General features: G+C 40.9%; 1 protein-coding gene across 1 annotated transcript; it reads right to left on the reverse strand.

Moving 5' to 3' along the window:
* Nucleotides 1-4,656: 4,656 nt before the first annotated feature.
* On the reverse strand, nt 4,657-26,339 carry STT3A (STT3 oligosaccharyltransferase complex catalytic subunit A). Its single transcript, XM_068554484.1, has 18 exons — nt 26,257-26,339; nt 24,043-24,169; nt 23,209-23,269; nt 20,803-20,924; nt 20,278-20,423; nt 18,998-19,088; nt 17,582-17,688; nt 16,715-16,879; nt 15,269-15,449; nt 14,220-14,375; nt 13,174-13,265; nt 12,329-12,484; nt 11,884-12,072; nt 10,848-10,964; nt 10,628-10,730; nt 6,430-6,618; nt 5,514-5,629; nt 4,657-4,939 (listed from the first exon to the last, which is right to left on the reverse strand). The coding sequence occupies exons 2-18, from the start codon at nt 24,128-24,130 to the stop codon at nt 4,901-4,903; spliced, it is 2,118 nt and encodes a 705-aa protein (XP_068410585.1). The 5' UTR covers nt 24,131-24,169; nt 26,257-26,339; the 3' UTR covers nt 4,657-4,900.
* Between the last annotated feature and the right edge of the window lie 569 nt (nt 26,340-26,908).

The following is a 26,908-nucleotide window of genomic DNA, read 5'->3' on the forward strand; positions in this document are numbered from 1 at the left end:
TTACTTTCAAACCAGGAGGAGATCCTGGCTGAAGAGGTTTAAGAACTGCCGAGTGCATCGGTGTGAATGACCTCCGGGCCCAAACGCGAAGTGGGACCCGGCGTGTGACCTCGGCCGGCCGGCCGTCCTCGCGCTCCCGGGGCTAGCAGCACCGCGGGGCTCGCTGCCGCCGCCCCGGACCCCCGAGCACCTCGCCCCGCTGCCTGGCAGGGTAGCGAGGATCACACTCCGTAAATGCTGTCTCTGGAACTTTAAAGCGCGGCCCAGATAAAACTGGAGCCGAGAAGCCAGGGACAGCTGTTGAGCATTGATCCTGTTTAGAATGAAAGGAACTTTGTGATGGGAGCGAGAAGCATCAAATACCGGCCGCACTGTAATGGGGGGTGGGAAGGCATCGGGATGAAGAAAGCTACTCTTTTGTAGCTGGAGGTAATGTCAGGATATAACCAGTTTTACCATGTCTTGTCCGAACAGGCACCAAAACAATACCTCCACTCAACCTTTTTGAAGGAAGTGCAACTGCATAGCTTAGTTCTTCTTGCTCTCTCTTTAATGTTTAAGAAACGGGCAGGTAGAAGCAAAAACGCTGCATTTTACAATGCAAATTTTAAAAGCAGAATAACCAGTTTAGGTGCGAAAGTAAATTCTGAAAAAGGGACTGGCTAGAGAAAACAATGTGGAAAAACTGAAATACATACTCCCTCTCAATAGTAAACTAGACTGGGAACTCAAGGCGCAGGCAAGATCATCTATTCTCCAATTCTTAAAACTGGGCCACATACAATAAGCATAACTAGCTCTTGATTGTGATACTGGTAAAATAAGTGTAAAATATGTTACACAAAAATGCATACATTTGTTTAAAGGACAAAAAGCAAGACCAGAACACTTCGAAATGCTTATATGAGAAGTTTTTAACCGTGACATCACTGTTTAGGTTTCGTATAATAAAGTAAGTTTTCCAGATCGTTTAGTCCATTTTCTCTAGTTTCTGCACTGCATGCTGCAAACAAAGAATATGAAGACAGGAAGAGGAGGACCGGACCGGCACAGTTCCTTTATGTCTGGTTAGAATTAAGGTATCTTAGCCTGAAAAAAATTAGGCATACACATCTGGCAGAGTATCAGTTAAAGAACAGATGCTCACAAAAACCTGTTCCCTTCTGAAACCTTACTAAAATAGTAAATTTTAAGAGTAAATTTTAAAATAAATTAACTTAATAATGAAATATTAAATTTACTATTTTAAAATAGTAAATGTTTAAAAGGCAATAACCCACGAACACAGAACATGAAAAACAAAAGTTTTGCAAAGTGGAAAGTCTTTAGATGAATGGTAATTTAGAGGAAAGAAAGATGAATCCTAAAGCCAGCAATGGGAAAGCAGAAAAGCAATTTGGTTTACATCATAGAACTCCCTAAAGGCTCAAGTTGAATTAGTGACAACAGGTACTGAATGAGGTGAAGGTGGGGCTAAAAGAGGGTGAAAGACTATGTATGAAGCGAATAGACCCTTGGGTCCCCTCCCTCCTCTGTGTATACAAGGAACTGCCCCTCCCCAAAGCTGGTACTAGACTTGAGAGGGTAAATACATGGTTATCTGAACTGGAGAGCATCAGGCACAGTTAAGGCTTGGGTACCTAACTGAAACCAAAAGGATTAAGTTTATGCACTGAAGGTTGAACCTGTCAGCCTTCTCTCCTCAGTTTACTCCCAGAAATCTGGCAGCCTGGCTTGCATCCTTCAGAGGACATAAAAGCCTTCTCGAGGGAATCTTACCTACACAGAAGAAAAGATCTAAAGATACCAATATCAGGGATTTCATAATGTAACAACTCAGCCAGATCACAGGAGAATGAAGCCCACATTCAATAAGCCCCACCCCACCCCAAACAGACCTTCCAGTCAGCTTTTTAGGGTCCCACTCTTTAATAAGAGCAAACAAGCAAGACTTTGAAAAGGCCTTTAATATGAAAGATGTCCAAACAAAGGAATATTCAAACAAAAAGCTCTTGGATATTAAAAAAAATACATGATAGTAGAAAAAAAAGTAAACAAAATAGATAGGTTAGAAACAAAAAGTTTAGGAAATCTCCAGAAGGAAGAATAAAGATGGGAAACAGAGGATTAAATATAAGAATATTGGGAGACTAATCTAGGAAGTCCAAAATCCAAGTAACTTATCTTTCACAACAAGAAAGGGAGTCGGGGGAAGCCACAAATAACTCAAGAAAATTTCCCAGACAAAAGAACTTGACCTTCCATACTTTTTCCATACTTTCCATACTTTTCCAAACTTGACTTTTCCAAGTTTAAAGTACCCAGCTTCTGAACACATCACTGGGAAAATTTCAAAATATTACATACAAAGAGAAGATACTAAGAGGTCTGGGGAGGGAGTGAGAGGGAATGGACACATACAAAAAAAATAAGAATCAGAATATCATTGCATTTCTCAGCATTTAGAAAACAGAAAACAATGGGCCAATGCCTTCAAAAATAATTCTAAGGAAAAGTTAATCCCAACCTGGAACTCTATACCTAGCCAACCTATGAATCGTGTGATGACAGACACTCAAGATCTCAAGAAATGTATCTCCCACACACTTTCTCAGGAAGGTAGTGGTGATAAATCAAGAAAGAAGTCAGGGGATTAACACACAATACGACAGTGAAAGGATACACCAACCCAAGAGGTGTGTAGCAAACCTAGAGAGGAAACCAATCCAAACTGGAATATACCAAAACAGAAGACATCTCTAAGAATGAATACCTAATGAGTTGAACATACTACAAGGAAGCTGGCACAAATGAAGGTGAGTCTGGGGAGAAATCAGTGACAAGTACAAAACACAAGTGAAAAAACTCCCTCCAAAAAAAAGTTATGCAGAAAAAAAAAAAATTAGTAACAGTATATATACCACATGGCCTAGTTGTGAAAAGCCTTAAGGTAAAAACTACTGAGTTAACCTAAACCATAACTATAATAGAGCCTTGAGATGGTAAGAATATGTGTGTCCATGGGAATAGCAGGATGGTGAAAAAGAACCAAATCCTCAATTTCCACACCAGAAAGTCAACAGATGATACCTAAAATTGAAAAACCAACACATAGCAAAATAAAGCAAGTCATTTAATGATATGGAGGTAAGTAATATGAGAATCAGCAGAGTTGAAAGTGGGTACCTTGGGGGGGGTGGGGGGTGGAAAACAGTGTTGTTGCTTTTTAGAATTATTTGATTTTTTTTTACACTAAGTTCACTGTAACAATGGAAATTAGAAGTAAATTTTAAAAAAAATATAGCTTCACGTAGCCTAGAAAGTAACAAAATTAAAATCATAAGAGTAACAACTACAGTGATAAAGGGTTATCCCATTCCTACAGAGGCAAATCACTAATGATCTCTAACTGGTATTACTCATATTTGTTAAAAAAACAAACAAACAAACAAAAACCCACCTCTGAATAACCTCTTCCACTAGGGAGGAATTCTGTATATAAATCAAGTCATGTATTTACACATAGTAAATCAAATCTTACATCAGATCTAAACCTCACCCACAGTTGAAGCACCTGGTACATAAACTGGTTTGGAAGGCTGCTTCCTGGGTACACAGGTAGACCTGAGCATACCTTTAGGAGCAGCATTTTGACTTATCTGAAAGTCATGTCATTGCTCCTGTTTCTTAAACAGGTAACAGTAAAGAGTTACCTTGTATTTTTTTTCTTTTTTTAATAACTAAGGGTTTATACACATCACTGACATATGTCTTAAAATACATAAAATACCCTATTGTAACTGAACATAAGGCTGTTTGTCCTGACATTAAATATAGATGGAACTCCTGTGCTTTTTGTAGCTAATTTGGCAAGGGCTTCAGAACCAGATCTTGGAGCTTGTTAGTGATATATAATAAATAACAAAGAGGCTGAGACTAAGGGAGAGAGAAGCTCACCTTTAAATAATCACAGCAGTTTTAGTGCATGAGCTAAAGGAAATCGCTAAAGGATAAGTGAGAGTACTGAAAAGCTAGATTTCAGATAGATACGTATGGTTACAAATCAGCTAATTCAGAAACACCTACTGACCATCAAGTTCTATACACAATGTTGGAGGAGTTTCTTCCTCTCCATTGAGAATAATTTCACTGTTTGCCTTAAGTCTTCAAAACTACTGATTTAGTATCACTGGATTTACTCCTGCTCAAAAAAACACCTAGCTAGTCCCAAAGAATACTGGTGAGATCAGGTCTGGCTAGCCACCTTCTGTCCCGTGTAGTCAAAGAGCCTCTAAGGACAAGAGATGTTGAGAACAGCGACATGATGGCAATGCAGCTGCTTTTCCTGCCCAGAAATGGCACTCCTCTGGTCCCACAAACTTTTATTCATTCAGTAAAAGCTTACTGAGCACCCACTATGTGCAAGGCATTGTGCTAGGTACTGCAGTTTTTGAAATGACAAAATTGTTTGTATATGTAGGATCTGAGCTAGTCCTTGATAGTTCTCCTGATTTGAGAGAGAAAGACAGAATGCCCCTATGTGGCTCATTTAGGGAGCTAAAAGCACAGATGAGGTCTGTTTTCTGTCCTTCTATCAGCCCAGCATAAACTTTAGGCTTCCTCAAATCAGTCATAAGTCAAAACAAATAAGGCACATTTTTAAAAAAATTCCCCCCTTTAATTGACCAAAGTAAAGCCATGACATTTCATTTGGTAACCTGCTCAGAATTATAAAGATCATTCCATGTGGCTCAGCCCATACTGCCCAGGACAAAACCTCCAAACAATTCCAATCTCATCGCGCTCTGTTCTTATAAACTGCATATTTTTAAACCATCTTCTGCGCAGTAAATGTGACACACTCAGTGCGAGGCAGATCAGAGCCGAACGGACGTAACATTTATGTCCTTGACAAGCCTCGATTATCCAGGTCCTTCACCTGCAACAGAAAGGTATCAGTTTCATATTTACAATCATCAGGTTAACACGGGAGAGCTTCTCTACTGAGCTGGGTTCACCCAGATGGGGACAGATTATGTTGGATTATGCTGCCTGGTTTGGCTCTGGTGTGAGACTAGCTACTCTTCTAAATACAGCAAGAGTTCCCAACCTTTTCTTACGTAAGAGATATAACACACTTCTGTGTGACTCTCTATGCCATAAGTTCTTCAGTGGGAGAGAAGAAAATGTAGTTCGAAAACACACACACACACTCTCCTTCTCTCCCTCGCTCCCTCTGTCCCTCTCTCCCTCTCTCTCCCCCCACCGCCCCAAGACTGACAGTCACTAAAACAGATCAAGTCTAGCACCAACTGGAAAAATATCACTGTAACCACTTCTAGGATGACAGAAGGCTGGAGCGTCTACTTTCTAAGAACAATCTAAAATAAAAATAGAAAGATTCTAAGTGAGTCACAAGCTACTTTTTAGACATTGGAAATATCCCTATTTTATAAACATGTGGCCCCGTTTTTAAGCACTAGAGCTGCTTTCTCAGCGTAACATCTGCTCACCTTGTATATCCTGACCAGCCAATGTTCTGTGGTATATGCTTCCTCCAGGACATCAAGCTCAAAGTCTTTATTCCCAATCTCAGCATTGCGAACACGGTCATAGCCTAGTGGACGCTCTAGAAAGTGACAAAAAAGGAGACACACATCTTTCTACAGTGCTGATTTCCTACAGAAATACTAAGTCAACTTGATTAATCATCCCACTGGAATGTTATTCCCTAGCATGCAGTTTGTTTAGAGAGTAGGGCCTGCAGAAAAGGACATCAGTTAGTAAGGGCAAATCAAGTGTTACCCTAACTCACGTCCCCTCCGAGATGATGCTTGGCAGAGCACATGGAGGTTATCTCTTCTAAGAGACAGAGGGCTGACTTCCAAGCACCTCTGTTCCTGAGAATTGCCACCCATGGCCTCTGTGATACACTAGCAACCCTTCTGAACCTATCAGATGTCACAGGCCTGCATCTAATTAAAAAATAGTCCCAACTGCAGAACTAAGAAAGGAAAGAAGTCAGAAAGAAAGACTTAATCAAATTACTTTCAATTTATCTGAAGAAATGTAAAGTCCTTTATCTCACTCTATCCCCTTTCACATTCCTTTCTCCACTACAATACCTTTTACTGAGAGGCAATAAAAAGTAATGGGCAAAAGCACAAAAGCTAGAGCCAGACTGCCTGAGTTTAACCTGACTCTGCACTAGTTATGTGACTTTGGGCAGTTAAGGAACCTACTTGTACCTCAATTTCCTCATATATAAAATGGGAATAATATTAGTATCCACCTTTTGGATTGTTGTAAGGATTAAATGAATTAGTAGATATAGAGCACTTAAAGCAGTGCCTGGCATATAAAAAACACTGTATGTGTTAGCTATTACTGTTCTTACTGTTGTTATTAACATTATCAGGAATCACTCACTGGCTTCTGTGTAGACCTGTCCAAAGCGGTAGTAACACATCTTGTACATGAGGCAATTGAGCAGCACTGGAGAACCCTCACGGTCCACACGGAATTCCCCAGTTGGAGTATAATAATCGTGTTCCTTGATATGCTTGCCTGTATCTGTGCTCCCTCCAATCCGGACCATCCACAGAAATTTGTTGATGTCTAGAAAAAAAAGAAAAAGAAAAAGAAAAAACTGCTGTTATCACAAAGGTTGCTGGACCTAAATCACCTAATGAAAGGTCACTATGTCTAAGGAAATTCCCCCGAATACTTTTCTAATGGGGTATAGTACCATTTAACTCTAAGTTATAAAAATAACAAAGCTAATGTATGGTCAAAACTTTTTTCCTCAAAATATACAGCTTTTCCTATAGATTTTCCTGTAGACTCCTAAAATCCTATGCTACTGGCCCAGACTTAAGTCATAACTGAAGTTAGTCCCAGGTATTAGCTAGGGCTAAGCTGTCCAATATTACTAGCTATTAGCCACATGTAGCTACTGACACTTGATATGTGGCTAGTCCAAATTAAGATGTGCTGTAAGTATAAAATACATGCTGGATTTCTAAGACTTAGTCCAAAATAAAACAAAAAAAAAAGTGGGTAAAATATTTTGGTTACACATTAATGTTTTAGATATATTCAGTTTAATAAAATTATTAAATTCACTTTCCCTGTTTCTCTTTACTTATTTTGATATGGCTAATAGAAAAAAAAAATTTTTTTTTAATAAATTTATTTATTTTATTTATTTATCTTTGGCTGTGTTGGGTCTTCGTTGCTGCGTGTGGGCTTTTCTCTAGTTGCGAAGACCGGGGGCTACTCTTCCTTGCGACGCGTGGGCTTCTCGTTGCGGTGGCTTCTCTTGTTGCGGAGCACGGGCTCTAGGCATGTGGGCTTCAGTAGCTGTGGCACACGGGCTCTGAAGCTGTGGCTTGCGGGCCCTAGAGCACAGGCTCAGTAGTTGTGGCACACGAGCTTAGTTGCTCCACGGGATGTGGGATCTTCCCGGACTACGGCTCGAACCCCTGTCCCCTGCATTGGCAGGCGGATTCTTACACTGCGCCACCACGGAAGCCCCGTTAATAGAAAATTTTAAATGACGTATGTAGACCCCACATGTCACTGGATAGCACTGACCTAGGGAGTAGCAGCTTTACCAAAAAGGTAGAGAAGAGAGAATGTGCTCCCTCTTGACCTACACTTGCAAAGTTACAAACTTCTAAAGCACATGTATGAGAAGTCAACATTTCTATGTCAAACACACTACCAGGCTCCATAAATACTGATAGCACCATCAACTCAGGTTATCTCTTAGAATATGTCACTCCCTGTATCTCCCCCAAAGGCTTTAGGGAAATAGACGATTAGTATATGATGAATCATTGATCCGTAAGAAAAGATTCCTACTGCCCTACTAAAAAGGGTTCCAGGGAATATCACAGTGGTGAAGAACACAGACTCTGGATCTAAGCTGCCTGGGTGTGAATTCCCACACTGCCAATTCTAGGTGGTGACCCTGAACAAGTTACTGAACCTCTCTGTGCTTCAGTTTCCTCACATGTCGAATTAGAAAAACGAGCGTATCTGCAACGACAGGGCTGCTACAGTATTGTGAGTAAGAGCATGTTACCTTACATATTGTTTGTCACACAGTAAGTATTCAAGAAATAATATTATTATCCTCATGGAATGTCTGCAATCGTACCTCCATCTTTCAAATGGAAAACCTGAAGCACAGAGACTTGCCTAGACCACACAGCCAGAAATAGGACCAAAAATAAAACCCCAGAGCATCAACCCAACTATCTTAGAGTACTGATATTATAGCTCCCTGGCAGGTATGTCTGAAGCAAAAAGCTGACAAGCTTTGAGAATGGAAGAGTGCACAGCAAAAGAAATGATCAACAAAATGAAAAGGCAACCTATGGAATGGGAGAAAATATCTATAAACCATATATCAAATAAGGGGTTAATATCCAAAATATATAAGGAACTCATACAACTCAATAGCAAAAAAACCCCAAATAATCCAATTAAAAATGGGCAATGGGCTTCCCTGGTGGCGCAGTGGTTGAGAATCTGCCTGCCAATGCAGGGGACGCGGGTTCGAGCCCTGGTCTGGGAAGATCCCACATGCCACGGAGCAACTGGGCCCGTGAGCCACAACTACTGAGCCTGCGCGTCTGGAGCCTGTGCTGTGCAACAAGAGAGGCCGTGCCGGTGAGAGGCCCGCGCACCGCGATGAAGAGTGGCCCCCGCTCGCCGCAACTGGAGAAAGCCCTCGCACAGAAACGAAGACCCAACACAGCCATAAATAAATATAAATAAATAAATTAATTAAAGAAACGTTTAAAAAAAAAAAAAAATGGGCAAAAGACCTGAAAAGACATTTTTCCAAAGAAGAGATTCAAATGGCCAAGAGGTACATGAATGAAAAGGTGCTCAGCATCACTAATCATTAAGGAAACACAAATCAAAACTACAATGAGGCATCACCTCATACCCGCTAGAATGGCTCTCGTCAAAAAGACAAAAGACATGATGGTAAGGATGCTAAGAAAAGGGAATCCTTGTGCACTGCTGGTGGGAATGTAAATTGGTACAGACACTACAGGAGTCAGTAGGGAGGTTCCTCAAAAAATTCAAACTAGAACTACCATGTGATCCTGCAATCCCACTTCTGGGGATATATCCAGAAGAAATGAAATCAATATCCCAAAGAGATATCAGCAGTCACTGCAGCATTATTCACAATAGCCAAGACATGGAAACAACCTTAGTCTATCGACAGATGAACAGATAAAGAAAATGTGATAGATATATATACGTATCATGGAATACTAAAGATTTCAGGGAACTATCCATTTCTACCACATACGTGTGTACATTCGCATATATAAAAATACATATGCACACAAACATACATACATACACAAATACTTTCCTGTACTATTTGGATAAATTATTATTATTAGCAAGAAAAAAACCTATAATCACACACAACCAAATGGTGCTGATATAATTGTTTGTGAAAGTTCAAGTCCTTGGGACCACATCCCTGCTATCATCATTCTTCCTCTGCTTGTACAAGACACACCACACATAGAAACTAGTCTTATGACTCTATACTGACACTTTACATATACTCTCCAGGTGGATTTGTTAAGTCTGTCTACATCAGAAGCCAGACATAATCTAAAATCTGAACATCTCTAAGAAGCAACCACATATTCAAAGAAAATTAAGACAGAAATATGAGGTAATTATTAACTGCAGGAAAACAAGTTATTCTAGATAAGAATGTAACCATGGTGTACAGGTTGACTCAGCAGTAAATAATATTTACTTAGTCATGATGAAAACACTTTATCTGGATTTAACCAAAAACTGATCATTAACTCTATTGAGAAGATGTAAGACAGAAAGGGGGAGGGGATCATACAAAGAACTACATTCCTTATCTACCTTAATAAGAAGTTGACACAGGGTATCTAAAATGATTGATCAATGAATAGCAGGATATACATATTATTTAGAAATATGTACATAAGTACTAGAAGAAATAACTGAAGGAATAATTTTCCTGGGAACTGATGTTATAAGGTAGTTTTAGGGGCAGAGGACTACCATTTTTTATTATAAACCTTCAGAAGTATTTAACATTTTAAAATATAAACAGGTATTGCTTTAATTTTTTTAAGTTTTTTTTAAGGCAGAGAACTATATTTGGATGATTCTTCTAAACATACGATTTTGCTAATAATCATAGGGAACATGGTTAACATATGCCATATAAATATATACATATAAAACATTTTAAGTTGGCAGATGATTCTATGGCTTAAACCCACTAAAAAATGCTAATTCTTAAGCTCATTTTCAGAAGCCTTATATTCTCTATTGTTCACTGGTTGTGGAACTACTCTTAGGTCTTTAGACAATTATAGCATGCCATACCTACATGAGAAGAATTCTTTATATCTACTTCCTAACTGTTGCAAAAAAAAAAAATCAAAATAACCAAACCGCAAGTTGCAAATACTTAGAAACTTCCCCAACTAAGAAAATATGTTGATAAGATATTGGTAAAAGGACAGAAAAATAGGAGATTCATCTAGTTTTCTTAGAATCTATGCCTTGTAGCTAGAAATAGAATCAAGTACATTACCATCAGAGGAATACCCAGTAAGGCCTCCAAAAATGACCAGCACATAGCTAACATCAAGCTCCCTCATGATCTCATAGGCTTTTTCTTCTGTGGATGCCATTGCCTAGAAAAACACACGCACATTTCTCAGCGCAAAATTCCAGGCCATATGATCCCTCATGGAGAAGTACTTCCCACTAGACCCTGTGCATCAAACACTCAAATGACCCCTTCACCTTACCTGCCCTACTCGAGAAATATGGGTATTATTCCATGTGTTGTTATCCACTAAAATTGTCCGATTCGCCATAGCTGTAATCTGGTAGCCATAATCCCACCATGACATGACCTTCGCATCCTGAAAGAAGAATGGGAGATGGAAATAACAAGCTTCTCACTGCCTCCAAAATCCAACACAAGAGGGGTGGAAGGGCATCTGACAGGAAGTGAGATATTGCTAATTAATCAGTTTCTTCACAGAATAACATATGCCCAACAAGAAAATACATCTTGGTACCTGGTCCTACATTTACATACAATCATGAAATCTCAACGCAAATTATACAACCCAACAATGCCAGCACTTTCATCCCAGATCATCTTATACAAACAAGCATAATGGTGCGGGAGGTGTAGTGGGCTGTGCAATATTTCCAAATAAACAGCCTGGTGTCATCAGATAACCGTATTAAATAAATGACCAAAAACAAAGTCACAATAATCAGTTACTAAAAAGAAGGGGGGTGGGAGAGGGGGAACAAATCACAGGATAGGACGAACAAGGATTAAGAAATTCTTATAAGAATCTAACTCAGAAGTGCCATTCCCAGTAGCTATTGGAAAGAAAATCACTCCAGATTCTCAAAAGGTATAAACCAAAATGTTAAAAGTGGTTATCATTAGGTGATCCTTTATGGAAAATTTATGTCTTTTTTTTTCTTTTTTTTGCTTCTATTTTCTGATTTTTCTACAATAAACATGTATTATTTATTAACTATTTTTCTTCTTTTATAATTAGGATGGCCTACCTCATGATAAAATCACCATGCTGTCAATACAAGTGTCCAAGCAGAGTGCAGATAATTATCAGTAAAGGTCACTTATAGAAAAAATCCTGAATTGAATGGAGGTTGACCTTTAAGGCTCATTCAACACCAGGTTCGATAGTTCCAATTTCTCCAAGCTTTCCACCCATCTAAAAGCTATTTGATTCACTGTAACATCAAATGTCTCTCCCTTCCTCCTACCGCACAATCCCACGCCTCCCAAATCTTCACCTCTGGAGTATTGTGACGAAGCCAATAGTACGCTTCTCGAAAGTCATCAAAAATGATCCTACTACCATCCCCACCACGAGCAGACAGCACAATGGATGGAGAGGAGTAGGCCTCGCTGGTCACCCAGGTTGAATGAAAGGTGTAGGTGATGAGAAAGAAAGCCATGACCAGTATCATGCCACTTGCCACCTAGACAAGGAAGAAGAACTGTGTTGTAAACCAAATTAAATTTACGTAACATAGAACAGCTTCTTACACACAGTCAGTAATATAGATGACTCGGAATAAATTAGAGGCTAAATGAGTTCATTCCGACCTCTTGTGACAGTGCTCTACTTTACTCCCCCTCACTCAAACACACAAACAAACAAAATACAAATGCAAACACACACACACAGACACACACAGTTCGCCAAGCTAGTTCTTTGCATTGCTTAATTCTCACTTCATTCTTAATAGGGTAGGTAGAATCCTGTTGTTTCTTGTTCTTCTTGTCTGGTCGACTTATGTCCAAATTCTTCATGTAAGTGGACAGCACCTGAGAGACTCCAATGCCAGAAAGAATGCACATAACAGGCGCCAACACTAGCATCAGACGCACCTAAAAAAAACAGGAAGCAAGATCACAATCGGTGTTTTACAAATTACAGATTTCAACCCATTAGTAGATGACGACATCAAGTTAGGGGTTTTCAACAAACGTGATTTGTCAGTGGAATGGAACAAAATAGAAGAGAAAATACTTGATACATCTATAGTAGAATATATATATTTTTTTAAGTTTGTTTTTGAGTTCTACATGTATATATGTATACCCTGAGCAATGATATGATATAAAATGTATTTCTTAACTGTGGTTTGGGATCAAAAAAGTGTGAGAAGCACTGACTTAACTGCAATATATAAACTCTCTTCTCTCTTTTAACAATCTAGCACTCAGAACCCGGGCCTTTAAGAAAAAAACATCATCTCCCTTTTTAAGACACCAGAAAGAGAGGGGAAGGAACCCACCCAGGGGTCACTTTCTCCAACAAGTGACAAAGCGCGTCTCCCTAACACAAGGGTTATGAATCCAAGGAAGGTGGGCCCCACAATCAGAATGTATGAGTGCCCCATACATTCCTGGGAAGGATCAACAACAGTGAGCAGCCTTACCACGCAGCCCCTCAAGTGCCCAGAGGGAAGCCCCTGCACAGCATCCGCACTGAACCTGCCGTGCAGGGGGACGAAGAAAACCCTCAGAGCTAGGGGTGGAAAGGTTCGCTAAGACTGCACGCATTCATTCCTCACCATCACAGCTGAAAAGTACATGCTGGTCACACCATACATGATGATGAAAATCCGGGCATCCGACAGGTTGCTAAAGCAGTAATAGAGACCAACTACAAAAGTAAAAGTAAAAAGAAGTGAAAACCTGAAAAAACAATCACAGATACATGCAAAGAAGTTACTACGGCACTCTTTAAAACAGCAAAAAATCTGAAACCACATAAATGTCCAACATTAAGGATGTAGTTAATTACAGAATATATATAAAATAGAATAAAATACATCAATTAAAATACTGCTGTGGAAGTTTATGAACCATATGCCTTCTTCTTTACACACCTCTGTACTTAAAAAACAAATAATATATCTTAAATATTATTTCTCTAAAGTAATACTAAATAACATAAATTATCATGATTATGAAATTTTAAAAGTCAGAGGAAAAACTCTATCATCTGACTTCTAATCAATAAATAAATGGATGAATATACATCAAAGCGTTAACAGTAGCAACAAGTGTGTGGTGAGAACTCCTGAAATTTTACTTTTTTAAATATTTGTCTATATTTTTACAAATGACAACTTACTTTCATAATAAGAAAAAAACAGTTATTTTAATAAAAAAAAAAAAAGTCCCTACCACTGGTAAATTCTAAGACATATCTGAATTGGCCAGAAGATAAGTTAGATGAAGAGGTTTTACAGTCAGCTATGCCTATTCTCAAAATTCAATACTGCCAAGAGAAACGGGGAGGAGTCAGGGATGAGGGGCGGGGTATACTAGAAGTACTCAAAAACCCTGAACTAGGGCTGAACTGTAACTTATGATACAAATGAACAGAAAACTGTGAGACTCTGAACTTGCCAGTATCTGCAATTGTTCAACTTCTGACTTCTACTCTGCTTCAAATATTAGAAAAATGTGCTTAGCCATCCTCTGTACTGCATAGATAAACAGGCAAAAAACAAAAACAACAACAAAAACACAAGGATGAGGGTATTTTACTTATTTTGAATCAAATGATGATGCTTAGAAAGAAGACCACTTCAGAACAAGGCAGACAGACCTGGAAACATGAAGACGAGAAGCTGCAGGTCGAAATAGTACGAGGACCAGGTCGTAGGCTGATGCTCAGACACAGAGGCGATGATGGGGATGTTGTTCTTAGCATAAGAAGGATCCAGCAGTGAGTAGAAACGCCCTGTCCAGGGAGATATTTTTCCTGGAAGCAAAGAGGCAGCAAATACTTCACAATTACTTCTGAAACAAAATAACATGTGATCCTAACTAATCACAACTTTCCATTTTAATAAGCTTCTCTGAGACAGAGGAGGACGAGGTTTTTGTTTAAATGTCACCAATACTTTGAGAATTTCACTCCTTCCTTTCTTTCAAACTTGAGAGTGCTTTTGTCAGCACAGTCAGTAGAATAAAGTCAGGTTGTATACAAACTCAGAGAGAAGGGAGGCAGAGATACTTCCTAGAAGGGTTTTAGGACAAATCTGGTCAAACCAAGGCCAATGCTATAAACTAAGTCCTAGAAGGGTTTTAGGACAAACCTGGTCAAACCAAGGCCAATGCTATAAACTAAGTCACTCACTCCTCCAGTGCTGCTCTGAATACACAGAGTCTTGGGCAAAATCAAATCAGACTCTGAGAAGTGTACGTGAGGGAGATGAAGAGAGGAGGAAAATGTGGCATGCTACCCAAACTAAACAGCCACAGTTTTGTCATATGGGATTAGATGAGGCCACACTGTAGGGCAAGCAATGTTAGGATTTCTCCCACCCTACCAATAGGAAAGAAAAGGACACACACACACACACACACACACACACACAGAGGAGAAAGATTAGCATGGTAAAATACAGTCCTGTCACCAAGTGTGGGTCTTCTGAAATTAAGAGCTGATCTAATATGATTTTCTTTCTATGCTGAATCCAGACACTGGCTGACAAGAGGATTGAATGTGCAGAAGTTGGACTTTATATGCTTGAAATCAAGAGAAATAGGAGGAAAAGAATGAATCTTTCTGTGGCCAGGAAATAACCCATATTTTTGGAGTTCATTCTATGTTCATACCCATTTACACTTAATACTAAAAGCCTTCCCTACCTGTCAGCATGAGGAGAGCTCCCACGGTGAGAAGGACAAAGCCTACCAGGGAGATGACACTTCGGAAAAGAACTTCAAATTGCTGTGGATTCAACTTGCTGCGTAGATAATCCACAAAGGCATGGATCTGGCAGAGACCAAAGACCCCAAAGGCTGCCATGTGCTCTGATGAAAGGACGGGCTGTAGGTGAAAGCATATGTATGAGACCGTTAGAAAAAGAACGGGTCCAGCCTTGACCTGAATTATCCTGACCAAGTTCAGATCAAAGGGTCCAATGAGTTCTAAGGCCACCAAGGAATTAAGACCAATCTAGAGGAGGGTCTAATTCACCTGCCTCATTTTCCAAAGAATATTTAGAGTCCCCCAAAGTGTACCACACTCTATCATTATCACATCTCTGGCCTTTGCTCAGGCTATTTCTTGAGCCTCCATTGCAATTCTCACTTTCCCAAAATTTGCATTCACGGAAATTCTGATCATTCAAGGCCCAATGCAAATACCATTTCCTCCTAATCCACCAAACTGAAATCCATCACTCTCCTCTATACTCCACACCCTTTAGATCTCTTCCATAACTTAGACCAATGGTCTCAAACTCCTCCAGGCATCATAATCATGGCAGGGCACAGGAAGAGGGGGGGTTTAGACACAGACTGCTGAGCCCCACCGCCAGAGCTTCTGATTCAGCAGATCTGTGGCAGGTCCCCAGAATCTGCATTTCTAATGAGTTCCCAGATGCTGCTCACCCTGCTGGTCCAGGAACCACATTTCTAGAACGACTAGACCGCAGACTAGTGGTTCTAGAAGCATGTGCTTCTCTCCCAACAAGACTGTGACTTCCTTAAGGACCAGAACCACGTGTTTACTTTTAACATTTCCCAGGTATTAGCAAATTGCATACAGCAGGCGATCAGTAAAGAAATACTTGCTGACCTGAATAAGGGTTCCACTTTCGTAAGAATTTTACATGAGAAATCACACATACCACGTTATTCTCTGACTAAATAGCTGTCTCTTAACCCTGTGGGGTAATGCGGTTAAAAGGTTCAGGCTTTGCTTGCTAAAGAACTTTCACTTAGGCCCGAATAAAAGTTCAGGGGTCATTACTATTAAATGGAGTCATTCGCATTAAAAAGGAATGAAGAAGATAACTGTGATCACTCACATTAACTCAGCTCAACCAAAATATCCCTCCTCCTCCCATAAACCTAAGCCAAGTTAGGAGTCATTAAATTCAAACTTCATGAACAAATATTAACACAATCCAGGAGGCAGACTTTAATGACCAATGACTCTGTTGCTTCAGTTAACAGAAGCAGTGTTAGCAAGGTGAGACCTGTGAATAAGTTTTACTATCCTCACCAGAATTCAAGATAAATCAATTTAGTTGGAGCTGCTTAGAAAAAGTGGAAGAAGCTAAAAACCCCACTCAGTCTAGGGCTCACCTGGAAACCCACAAAGGAGATCTGCATGGAAAGAATGGTGCCCAGGCAGTAAACAGTACAGTAGGCCACATAGATCCGGTGGGAGAAACGTCCTGTGAGCATCAGCACCAGTACATGAAGCGGGATCAAGTTGATCAAGAACACATACCCTCCCCATGAAGAGACCTAGGACAGGATGAAAAAGAAAAGTTCGTCTGAGCACTCCTCCTTGGATCACCACCATTGTACCTTAGGATGTTACCTGTGACCTTTTTAAAGAACATCTCTTTACAGGAACCAAAAACTTTATTTACACCAAGTGGTTTAAAGAGTTTAAATAACTGACTTCTTTAAGTAGGAAAATCAAATTAACACCCATTACTGTAACTCAATCCTCTGTTCGCTATGGCTCCTGCCATCACGATCACAAAACAAGAGGCCCCCAACTCTCAACATTAATCTGGATACACCCTACTGTAAGGTCACACAGAGGATTTAGGGATTCAAGGGAAACATGAGCAAGTGGAAGCAGTTAAGGAAAGAAGTCTCGGTGTTTACAAGATTGAAGAGAAAAAAATATACGTCAGGAAAGGAAAAATTTAAGGGGAACACACCAGAAAAGAGAGTTGGCCAACCAATATGTACCCATAGGAAATATAGTATCTGGAGACCTTTAAAAATTAAAAAAATTATCTCTATCTTGCTATTACACAATGGATATCCCTGCCTGCCTTGGATTAGGCTTTGTATGTACACAAGAGACAATAAAGACTTTTAGCCTCTAGTTCATGGTCTCAAAGCCCAAGAGCTACTTCCAATTTATATCAGTTGATCCCAATAGGTATTCAGACATAGAGAGACTCCTGAGAGTAGGGAGTGAAGAGTTACCATGTAGAAATAAGCAAGAGCACACTTGGCTGCCCAATAGATGGAACCAGTCTTTACTGCTTTGATCCACATGTAGTAGGTGAGTAGCATGCAGAAGATGGCAATCCCTGCAGAAGGAACACAAAAATTCAGTAAAAGGCCATGTTGGAATAGTATTTAATACTGTTCTGGAACAAACTACCTGGATTCATATCTCAGACCTACTACCCATTAACAGTGTAATTACTCTACCTCCCTTTGTCTCAGTTTCCTGTAAAAGAGTCCATAATAGTATCTACTTCATAAAACTGTTGTGAAGACAAATTTAACTATTGCATGTAAAGCACTCAGAAGAGTACCTAGCATGCAGCAAGCACTCAGTTAAGTGTTAGTCATTATTACTACTATTCTTTCCAGGCACTAAATTCCCTGCTGTTTCAGTCCTAAAGATATCCCATACTATCAAGCACCAGCCTGCCTCTACATCTTACCACAAGCTGGTCCGTATGCCCTGACTTGCCTCTCTCCTTAATATTTGCCTAACGAAGTTCCAACTTCAGGGCCCAGTTCAAATACAACTACTTCCAAAAAGCCTTCCGTCATCCCCAAATCTGAATTAATCTCTCCTCTCACCACGTTCCCAAAGTACTCTGTTCACCCTTCTCTCATGGCACATAACACTATCTGCCCATTATTATTTATTTTTATAGTCTGCATTAATCTGTGTTAATAGATTATGGGCTAACATAATTTTATTCATTATCTATCCCTATAATTCCTTAATCATAAGCCAATACTCCTATTCATTAACTATCTTTATAATACCTAACACTGTTTTACCAATAACATTCAATAAATACAGGTTGAATTGGAAATAAGTCAATAGAAGTCACTATAGTTTTAAGAATATCCATTCCTCTCATCTAAGAAAATAAAGCAAATAATTACAATGTTAAAACAATAGTACCAACCAACATTAAAACTTAACTCTACTTTTAGGAGTACAGAGATGAGCCAAAGGCCTTTTATAAGGAAAATTACCAGCTACCTTTCTAGAGGAAATGACAGAGAGAGAATATAAACTTGTCTGAGGTCCCTTCCTGCCCTTTTGTTTTTTTTGGATGTGGACTGTTTTTAAAGTCTCTATTGAATCTGTTACAGTATTGCTTCTGTTTTATGTTTTGGTCCCCTGGCCGAGAGGCATGTGGGATCCTAGCTCCCTGACCAGGGATCGAACCCACACCCCCTGCACTGGAAGGCAAAGTCTCAACCACTGGACCACCAGGGAAGTCCCTTCCTGCCCATTTCTAATCTTCTCACCCAGACAGCATTTTTGCTATCACTAACCAACAGATTTGAACCCAGATTCTACTGCACTTCATGAAGCTCTACTGGATAATGAGGTGAACAGATCCTCTTCAGCACTTTAAGTCTTACCTTCATTATCATAGGAGCCAGCCACAGATCGGGAGATATAGCCAGGAACTACAGCAATCATGGCAGCAGCAAGAAGTCCAGCTCCTGCATCCTGTAAGACAAGAGGGGTAACAGAAAGTTAACACCAATACATCTAAGAAAGAGAAGAGAGGATCCGCTAGTTCATTCTGCTTACAATGGGCCCAGAGGACAGTCTGACACTTTCCACGGTAGATGTGGTGCTAGAAATGCTAGAAATGTTCGCAGCACAAGAAAGCTACATACTTCACAACCAATTCCCCGCGATGATGTCAAGTCTGAAACTGAGTACACACATGCTAAGAACAGACAAATCATGTAAGCTGTCAGATGCTGTCCCAGAATGGGCTGTTTGGCTGGAGTATCCCCAGACTTATGAGTCCCTACCCCTAACAATATCTGCACACCACAGGAACACCAGTCACACTTCTACAAGCTATTCAAGGACAATCAAAGGAAGACCATAAGTATTTGAGCTAAAAAGCCAACAAAGAGAGGTGACAATCTCTCTGGACTAAAGATGCCAGGAGCTTAGATAATAAAGCTGGAATATTCCTAGGCAATCTGTGAACTCAGGAGAGAGGAACAACAAAGTATAACCCACACTCCAAAAAAGGAAGGACTTGTCTGTTCGAAAGAGTCAAATTTGGAACAAGGGCAGCAAGGAGAAGGATGAAAACGTTTCCAAATTAAATTCAAGTTTCCCAAGCCCTCCTACTAGTTTATCACCTCTCAGGTATCTCCCTGACACCATAGCCACAAACTAAGAATAGCATCCAGGGAGCCAGGGTCAGCAATGCAGAAACCTAGAAGAGAGTCAGTATTATGGAGCCTACTACAAAAGCCAAGTGGTTTAAGAATTTTTAAATAAACACTTGAAAAAAAATCAACAAATAATTGCTAACTGTCCATTTCCAGTAGGAAGAACTAACCACTTTGGAACGCTTCTTGTAGTTATTTTTCCTCTCCCTTAGACTGTGAGGAATTCAAAATCTAAACCTCATTTTAAATATTTTTTTTCCCGTATGTAGCAATTTATATTTGACCTTCATATGTTCTCTTATAAGGATAAACAGTTGCTAATGATAAGAAACCACATATTCTAGGGAGGGGCTGGGGTGAACTCAGTAATTCGGCTCAGCAAAAGCTGTCTTTAGCCCCTGGCTCCCTGCCCTTCTAAGGCTCTCAGTCCCCCACCCTTTAGCATCAACTTGAGAGGTTCAACAACATTCCCAAGCCTCCTGTCACCCCAAATCCTTCACCTTGAGCTCTTTGGTAAGGTGGTACGTGACGATGGTGGTGAAGGAAGAGAAGAGAGGGGCCAGGAACACACAGACATTCCGAATGTCGATGGTGATGTGGAAAAAATGGAGGACATGGTAGATTGCAGCAGAGGTGATCATTAAGCCTGTAACAAGAAGAAGAAAGGCCAATAGGTTATCCTAGTAAGACAAAGACCTTAAGGGAAAGAGAAAGGGAAAATCCAAGTATCAATAAAGTGATAAGACAGGTTTTGACAAACCACCAGAAATACTAATACAGCAACTGCAGGAGGCCTATAAATTTCTCTCCTATGGATTCAAGCAGAAGTCCAGAATTTATGAAAAACTACCCATGCCCGCTCTCCCATACATGTTCTCCCTTCTATATAAGATCTACTTTTAGGAATCTGCAATCAGAATGAAATTACAAGTGTCACAAAACGAAGATATTAGAAATAAAAGACACTGTTCCATAATATACAAATATCTTACTGCTGTGAAGAAAAAAAATCCTGTTCCCCTCACCTGGGTAAATTGTTCCTCCAATGATTCGTCCCAAAGGGTACCAGGCCCGGTCATCAAACCAGTTATGGAATTTATAAAATCCCTCCTCAGCCAGGAACCGGGTAGTCCGATAATTAAAGTACCTATAACAAGAAAGAAATGAATTGTGTCTCCTCCTCACCATACCCAAACACTTGCCTCAATTTGCAGTGACTTTTGCTCCTCAGGTTACACCACTGAGGAACTTATCATTACTCCAATAAAAGTCAGTTTGGTACCAAAAAGTATTTCAAGCATGAAAAATCATTTTACATCACCATAAGCCTCCTCATTTCTAGCTCCATGCTTGTCTCAGTTAAAGCACTGCTTCTCTCATAAGGAAATGCAACCGTAGTCTAACCTTATAAGAAAACACTCAAGAAGGATGCTTCACCAGGCTGGCATGCAGTAGGCATTAGCCCCAGTCAGAAAATTCAAGCACTCAAAAGACAGGACAGCTGAGATGTGGACACCAATAGACTTGACTCTTTGCAAGTGACGGGAACACACAGAAGAATATTTCCATACCACAGGCAAGGAGACAAGGATAACTTTAGGTGATGAGCATCTCTAAAGATGTGGGTGTAACACCATACGCAGGATGAACATTTTTTAGTCCGCTCCGTAACACAAACTTCTTAGTAAGTGTTTAAACTTGTAATTAGATCTACTCATGTTGTTATCTAAAATAGTTCCGAATGCCACCTCCATGGTAGCATAAAAATACAGACTACATAAAAAATACTTGACATAAAATGCTTACAGTTATACACGGACACAGTTCTTTAGGTCCAAGCTATGTAACCCCTTCTCTTAAGTTTCTCATTTAAAAAGAAATAAAAAAGAAAGACAAAAATATATATGGAAATAGTAAAAATATAAACAAATAAATAAAATAAAGGGAGTTGTTTAATCACTAAAGATAATCATGACTAACCATCTTTCCTGCCCACCCTTCTAACTCTATTTCCTCATTGGTCAGTCAAGTTTTAGCAGCTGAAGTAAGTAGAGTAGCAGATGGCAGAAATCTCTATCCTTCTGGTTGTTGCTGATGAATGTTATTTTGGTAACTGTCAGGGAGACAGAAGGGATGAGGGGAGCAGGCAGTCAACATGTGTCAGAATCATGTCCTTTACCTAACAGTAGGAGAGGCAGAGTGAGACAGAGGAAGTGCAAGTTAGTGGGAAAAGGTCTGGCCTGGGTTCACGCCCTGGGCCTCAGTTTCCTGCTCTGCAAAAAGAAGTGTCAAATCACATGATCTGTACAGTCCCTTCCATCTCTACAACTACAGAGCAGATGCTCTTGCTTTCCCTGACCATCTCATCTCAGTGTTCGCTCATCTAGAGGGTCTGAGAAAAAGCCCTAACAGACTGGTGATCAAGAAACAAAAGGATATAAGTTTCCTCATTCATGAGAGAGAGAAAAAAAAAACAGAAAAAATTGATTTGGGAGGCCCCAAAGAAAAGATCTGTATGCCTCCAAAGTGCTTTCAAATATCTACACAAAACAATACGACAAATTTGCAAATACATGCAGGTATTAAACTCGAATCAATGCTCCATAAACTGAATATGCTATTTTTAAGATATCAATGATGTTTCAAGAACCTATGATTCTGGTTCTCCAAATTTTTAATTAAGCCTTAACGTTAGGTAATATAATATTAGTTACTCCAGTGTCTAGAAACAGACAAACGTAGATTCAAATCCTGGCTCCTCCATTTACTCTGTGTGTAACCTTGAATGGTCTCTGCCAGCCTCAGCCGCATTTGTGGAAAGGAGACACCACTACCTCCTTCTTGTAGGGTTATTGTAAGGATTCATAGATAATCTGTAAAACAGTTCTTGGAACAAAATGAAGCTCAGTAGATGTTCTTCACCTATGCCTCTTTTTATCTAATAAAATCTCCAATCCAACTCACAGCTTTAAATTTTCCTCAATGTCTTAGAACTTAACTGACAGGCCCAATTTCTATCATATTCACTGTTAAACAGAAAAAAGCCACAGATCTCAAGTTCATGACCTATAATTTTTCTTTTGAACCTCAAACACACACCAGGCCCAGGCCCCTTTCCCTCAATCTGCAGCATTAACTGTCTACCAAGCTGAGAAGCCAGGCTTCTCTTAGCTTAGCCAGATCTGAAGTGATAGGCACACCAGCAATGCCTCTCTCATCTTTTAAGAGTTTGAGAGACTCGCTTGGTTTCAAATTCCAACAGAAATGTTTCAAAAGGAGACAATTATCTCCTTTGGAAAACTTGAGAGTTTTCCCCCCAAAATGTATAGAAAGTCCATCCCCATCATGGAGAGCTCACTGGAACGTGAATCTGAAAACCATGAACCTAAATGCTTCCCAGAGGAAATACGAGACCAAGCAAAGGTACTCACGGATCAAATTCATGGATGACACTTTCAAATCTCAGGACAGCAAAGAGACGAGTGGAGAACGCTGCAAAAACCAGAGAACTATTATTTTAATGGTAATGTACCATGAAAAACAATAGTAGGTAGTAATATTATAGAGATAATAGTATTATCCAGCACACAAGTCACAGGAAATACAAAATGATGCTGAATAAAGTATTTATCCATTCCTCCCACACAGAAGAAACAAAGAAGTTCGCTTTCCCCTGACAATGACACCTACACTTCCACTTCAGTAGGACACATTTAACTACTTATTATCAAGGCCTATGACAACACATTCACCTACTGATATTGCACCCAATTTACATGGTCGTCTTGTATATATACTGACCTCCCCTCCCCACAACCTCACCTCCCCAAACCTCAGTTTGAAGCAAACTAAGAGGTAAGGAAACCAAGACTACTTATGACTCATGAAGAGCTAGAAAAACCTAAGAAAACAGAGTAAGTTCTGGAGAGGTTTTCAGAAATACTAAGGCAGGCAACCACAGAAGACAAGTATCTTTTACAAAATTCAGTATCTCAGAGTCCCCAGTATCTCTTTCAGTCCTAAGAGAAAACAGAATTAGTACAGCGTGCTTCTCATTCTTTCCCAGATGATCACTAGTCCCAGCTTTTATAATCCTTGTGTTTCTTTTATTTTGCTTTCACAAAATTCTACTGATTGAGAACAGTAAAAAGAACACATTACAATCTACTGGAAAAAATCAAGGCATTTAAGAAAGCCATTGTTGATTTTTTCAAGATTTTCTCCTTTCCACATCTGAAGAAAGAGAGGTCCACATGCACACTCACATAACACAGCAGCCATTGACAGAATTAGAAGCTTCAGAAGTGTGTCCTGCTTCTCATAGGACAATCGTAAAAATCCCAGCTTGGTCATCTTGACATCAATGGGTGGCAACAGATGACACTCAAATAGCTAAAATGGAAAAGTCAAGACCATAAGATATTAAACACCTTCAATTTACCTAATTCAGTTTCATATTTTATGGTGGTAGAGAAACACAGAGGCAGGAGTAATGCACACACCAGGGAGGGTCAGGGCTAATACTAATACCCAAGCCAAGCCTGAATTATGACCAACTGGCAAGTAAGTAGGCACGTCAGGTCTGTGAGTCAAGGATGAAAAGGAATGAGACTCTATCACCATAATTCTGTTTCCCAGTCCTCGCAGCTAACAAGCACATAAGCACAATTGGCAACAGTGTGGTACAACAGGAGTAAAGAAGAAACACAGAAAAAAGGGGGTTGGAGGAAGACATGCAAAGAAAACAGGAAATCTGGAAATAGAGAAAAGAATAATTAAATGGAGAAACAGAGCATTCAAGAAAAGGCAGGAATGTATGAAAGAAAGCAGGAAATGAGCACAGAAGTGAAAGCAGAAGGCTGAGAAACAGAAGTCATGACTGAATCAGCACAGTTTACAGCCCTAAATTTCAGCTTCAACTGACTGGCTGCAAACTTTCTGCTCCAAATCCCAGTGGGGTTGCAGGGTTGACTACAGAGCACGACTGCTCCCTCACTAATGCACGTACAGTCATGCACTCAGGAAGAGAGGGAGATACACATAAATAGATCACTTTCAATCGCTTACATCACACTATAACTACTGCTCAGATCTACACCCACTTCCCATCAGCTGTCTCAAAGCATCCTGGAATTGACACTGCTGATTTAAGCCACTGATCCCAGAGACAGCTCATGGAACCAGATGACAACCTGGAAGGAAAAGAGAATAAAATTTTCCTACTAAAGCAAAGAAAGGTTGGGCTGGGGGTGGTGGGGTGGGGGTACTATATTAAAATAAAATGTTGAGGGAAGCAGGCTGCAGACCATCCAGAATGGTGATCACTTGGCGGACAAGATTTACCAGCACTAATTAGGAGGTTAGCTATCTCTGTTTAAGACAGCACTGCCATCTTAAACACCAAGTCAAGGGCTAAGTGACACAGAGTATGATAATAAAGAATATGCAACACTGCACAAGACTGCAGGGCAAAAAAAGGAACCTGGATCCTTCCTGATCTTTCTCCCACTATTACTAGAGGAAAGGAGCGGAAAAAATAACACTGGACAGGGTGGAAGGCATGAAGAATCATGTATTTCTAGCTCCAACTGTGGGAAGTCAAGCACCTTTTCCATAATTAACTGTCCCAGAGGGGCGATTTTACATGTAATCCTAATCCCAAAGGAAAACCTTATCTTGCAATCAAAACTAAACACCTAACTCCAGGTAGCCCCTAATCCAGCCACATCCCTCAGGTCTGTACTTGTTTTCTCCCACGCCTGAAACAGGAAAACTTACCACCGCTGAGCTGATATGAGCCACACGCCTAGAAGACTAAGCGAACGAAATGAGAGTACTAGAACCTCTACCTGAAAACTGAGTAAAGGAGCTGGTAATTTAGGCCAGGACCTTAAGGGAGTTTCCATACTGTGCTCTCTGGTCGTGCTCGCACACCTCTAAAGCAAATAAAGGCAAAGACACTTTCCTTAAAGCACCTGGCATCTGTCCTCCACCTCGTCTGTGCCGGCAAGCTGTGGCCCCCTGTCCCACCCTGGCTCTAGTTCCGAAGACGGCAACTTGCCCACCCGCTGGCCCACACGCTTTCTCACACTCGCCCCACCCTCCCCCACTTCTGCTCACTCCTGCGCGTCCCTCCTCCCTCCGTCTCCCACCTTCACGAAATGCAACACCCCGGACACCACCCAGCGCGGGACACCCCACCGCCTCAGCATCCTGAGCGCCATCCCCTCCAGGACTAGTCCCAGGGTCCGATCTTTTCCACGCCCTCCTAGCCTAAGCGCCCGCCCCATCCTAGATCCCCCCATCCTTCCATTCCAGGTCGTCCCCCACACGCCACACGCCCCCCTCCGCTGCAAGGCCCCAGACTCTGCCCGCGCCCGCGCCCGCGCCACGCCCACGCCCGACGCCGTTAAAGCCCCACCAGCGCCTTGGACTGCACCTGCCCCTAACCCTCAAGTTATATCCTAAGGTCTTCTCACCTGACCCGACTTCCTCAAGAATCCGCTCGCCTCCCCCTGCCATCCGTTCAGCGGCGCACCCAACCCTGGCAGCGTCGGGTCTGCCTCCCGGACCGCTCCCCATTGGTTGGCTCAGGGCCAATAGGACACTTGAGAGAGCGATAGGATGGCGGAACTGTCTGTCAGACTCGGAGGCGTGGACGAAGCCGCGCTCCCATTTTTTTTAACTGGACAATACAGATATCATTTAGCAGCCGGAAGGCGGGACTTCGTGCAACCGCCGAGCCACGATAGGCCGGCTCGTGAGAGCGAGAGCGCGGAAAGAACACACTCGGAGCAGTTTGGTTGAGGGCCGAGCAGTGACGTGTCGGTCTGCGGGCCGCGAAGGAGTCGCGAGCGGAAGGTGTGGCGCGTTTAGCACAGTCACGTGACAAGAAGCGGAAACTACGCGAAGGAATGGGCAGAAACTACAAATCCCGAAAAGCTGGGCTGAGGTTGGTCGCCTCCGTTTCTGAGTTTCGTTTCTTTAAAGGTAGAAATTGATGTTGCCTAATATAAGGTTAAAGGAGAGGTGGGAAGAATTTTCTACCTATTCTCAATGAAACCTCAATCGCTTCCCGGTCCAGACCGCTACCTCTTGTGCAGGATCTTGTCTGACAGTTCGCTCAAGAGC

This window comes from Eschrichtius robustus, chromosome 11, assembly GCF_028021215.1.
Source record: "Eschrichtius robustus isolate mEscRob2 chromosome 11, mEscRob2.pri, whole genome shotgun sequence".
NCBI classification, from domain to species: domain Eukaryota; kingdom Metazoa; phylum Chordata; class Mammalia; order Artiodactyla; family Eschrichtiidae; genus Eschrichtius; species Eschrichtius robustus.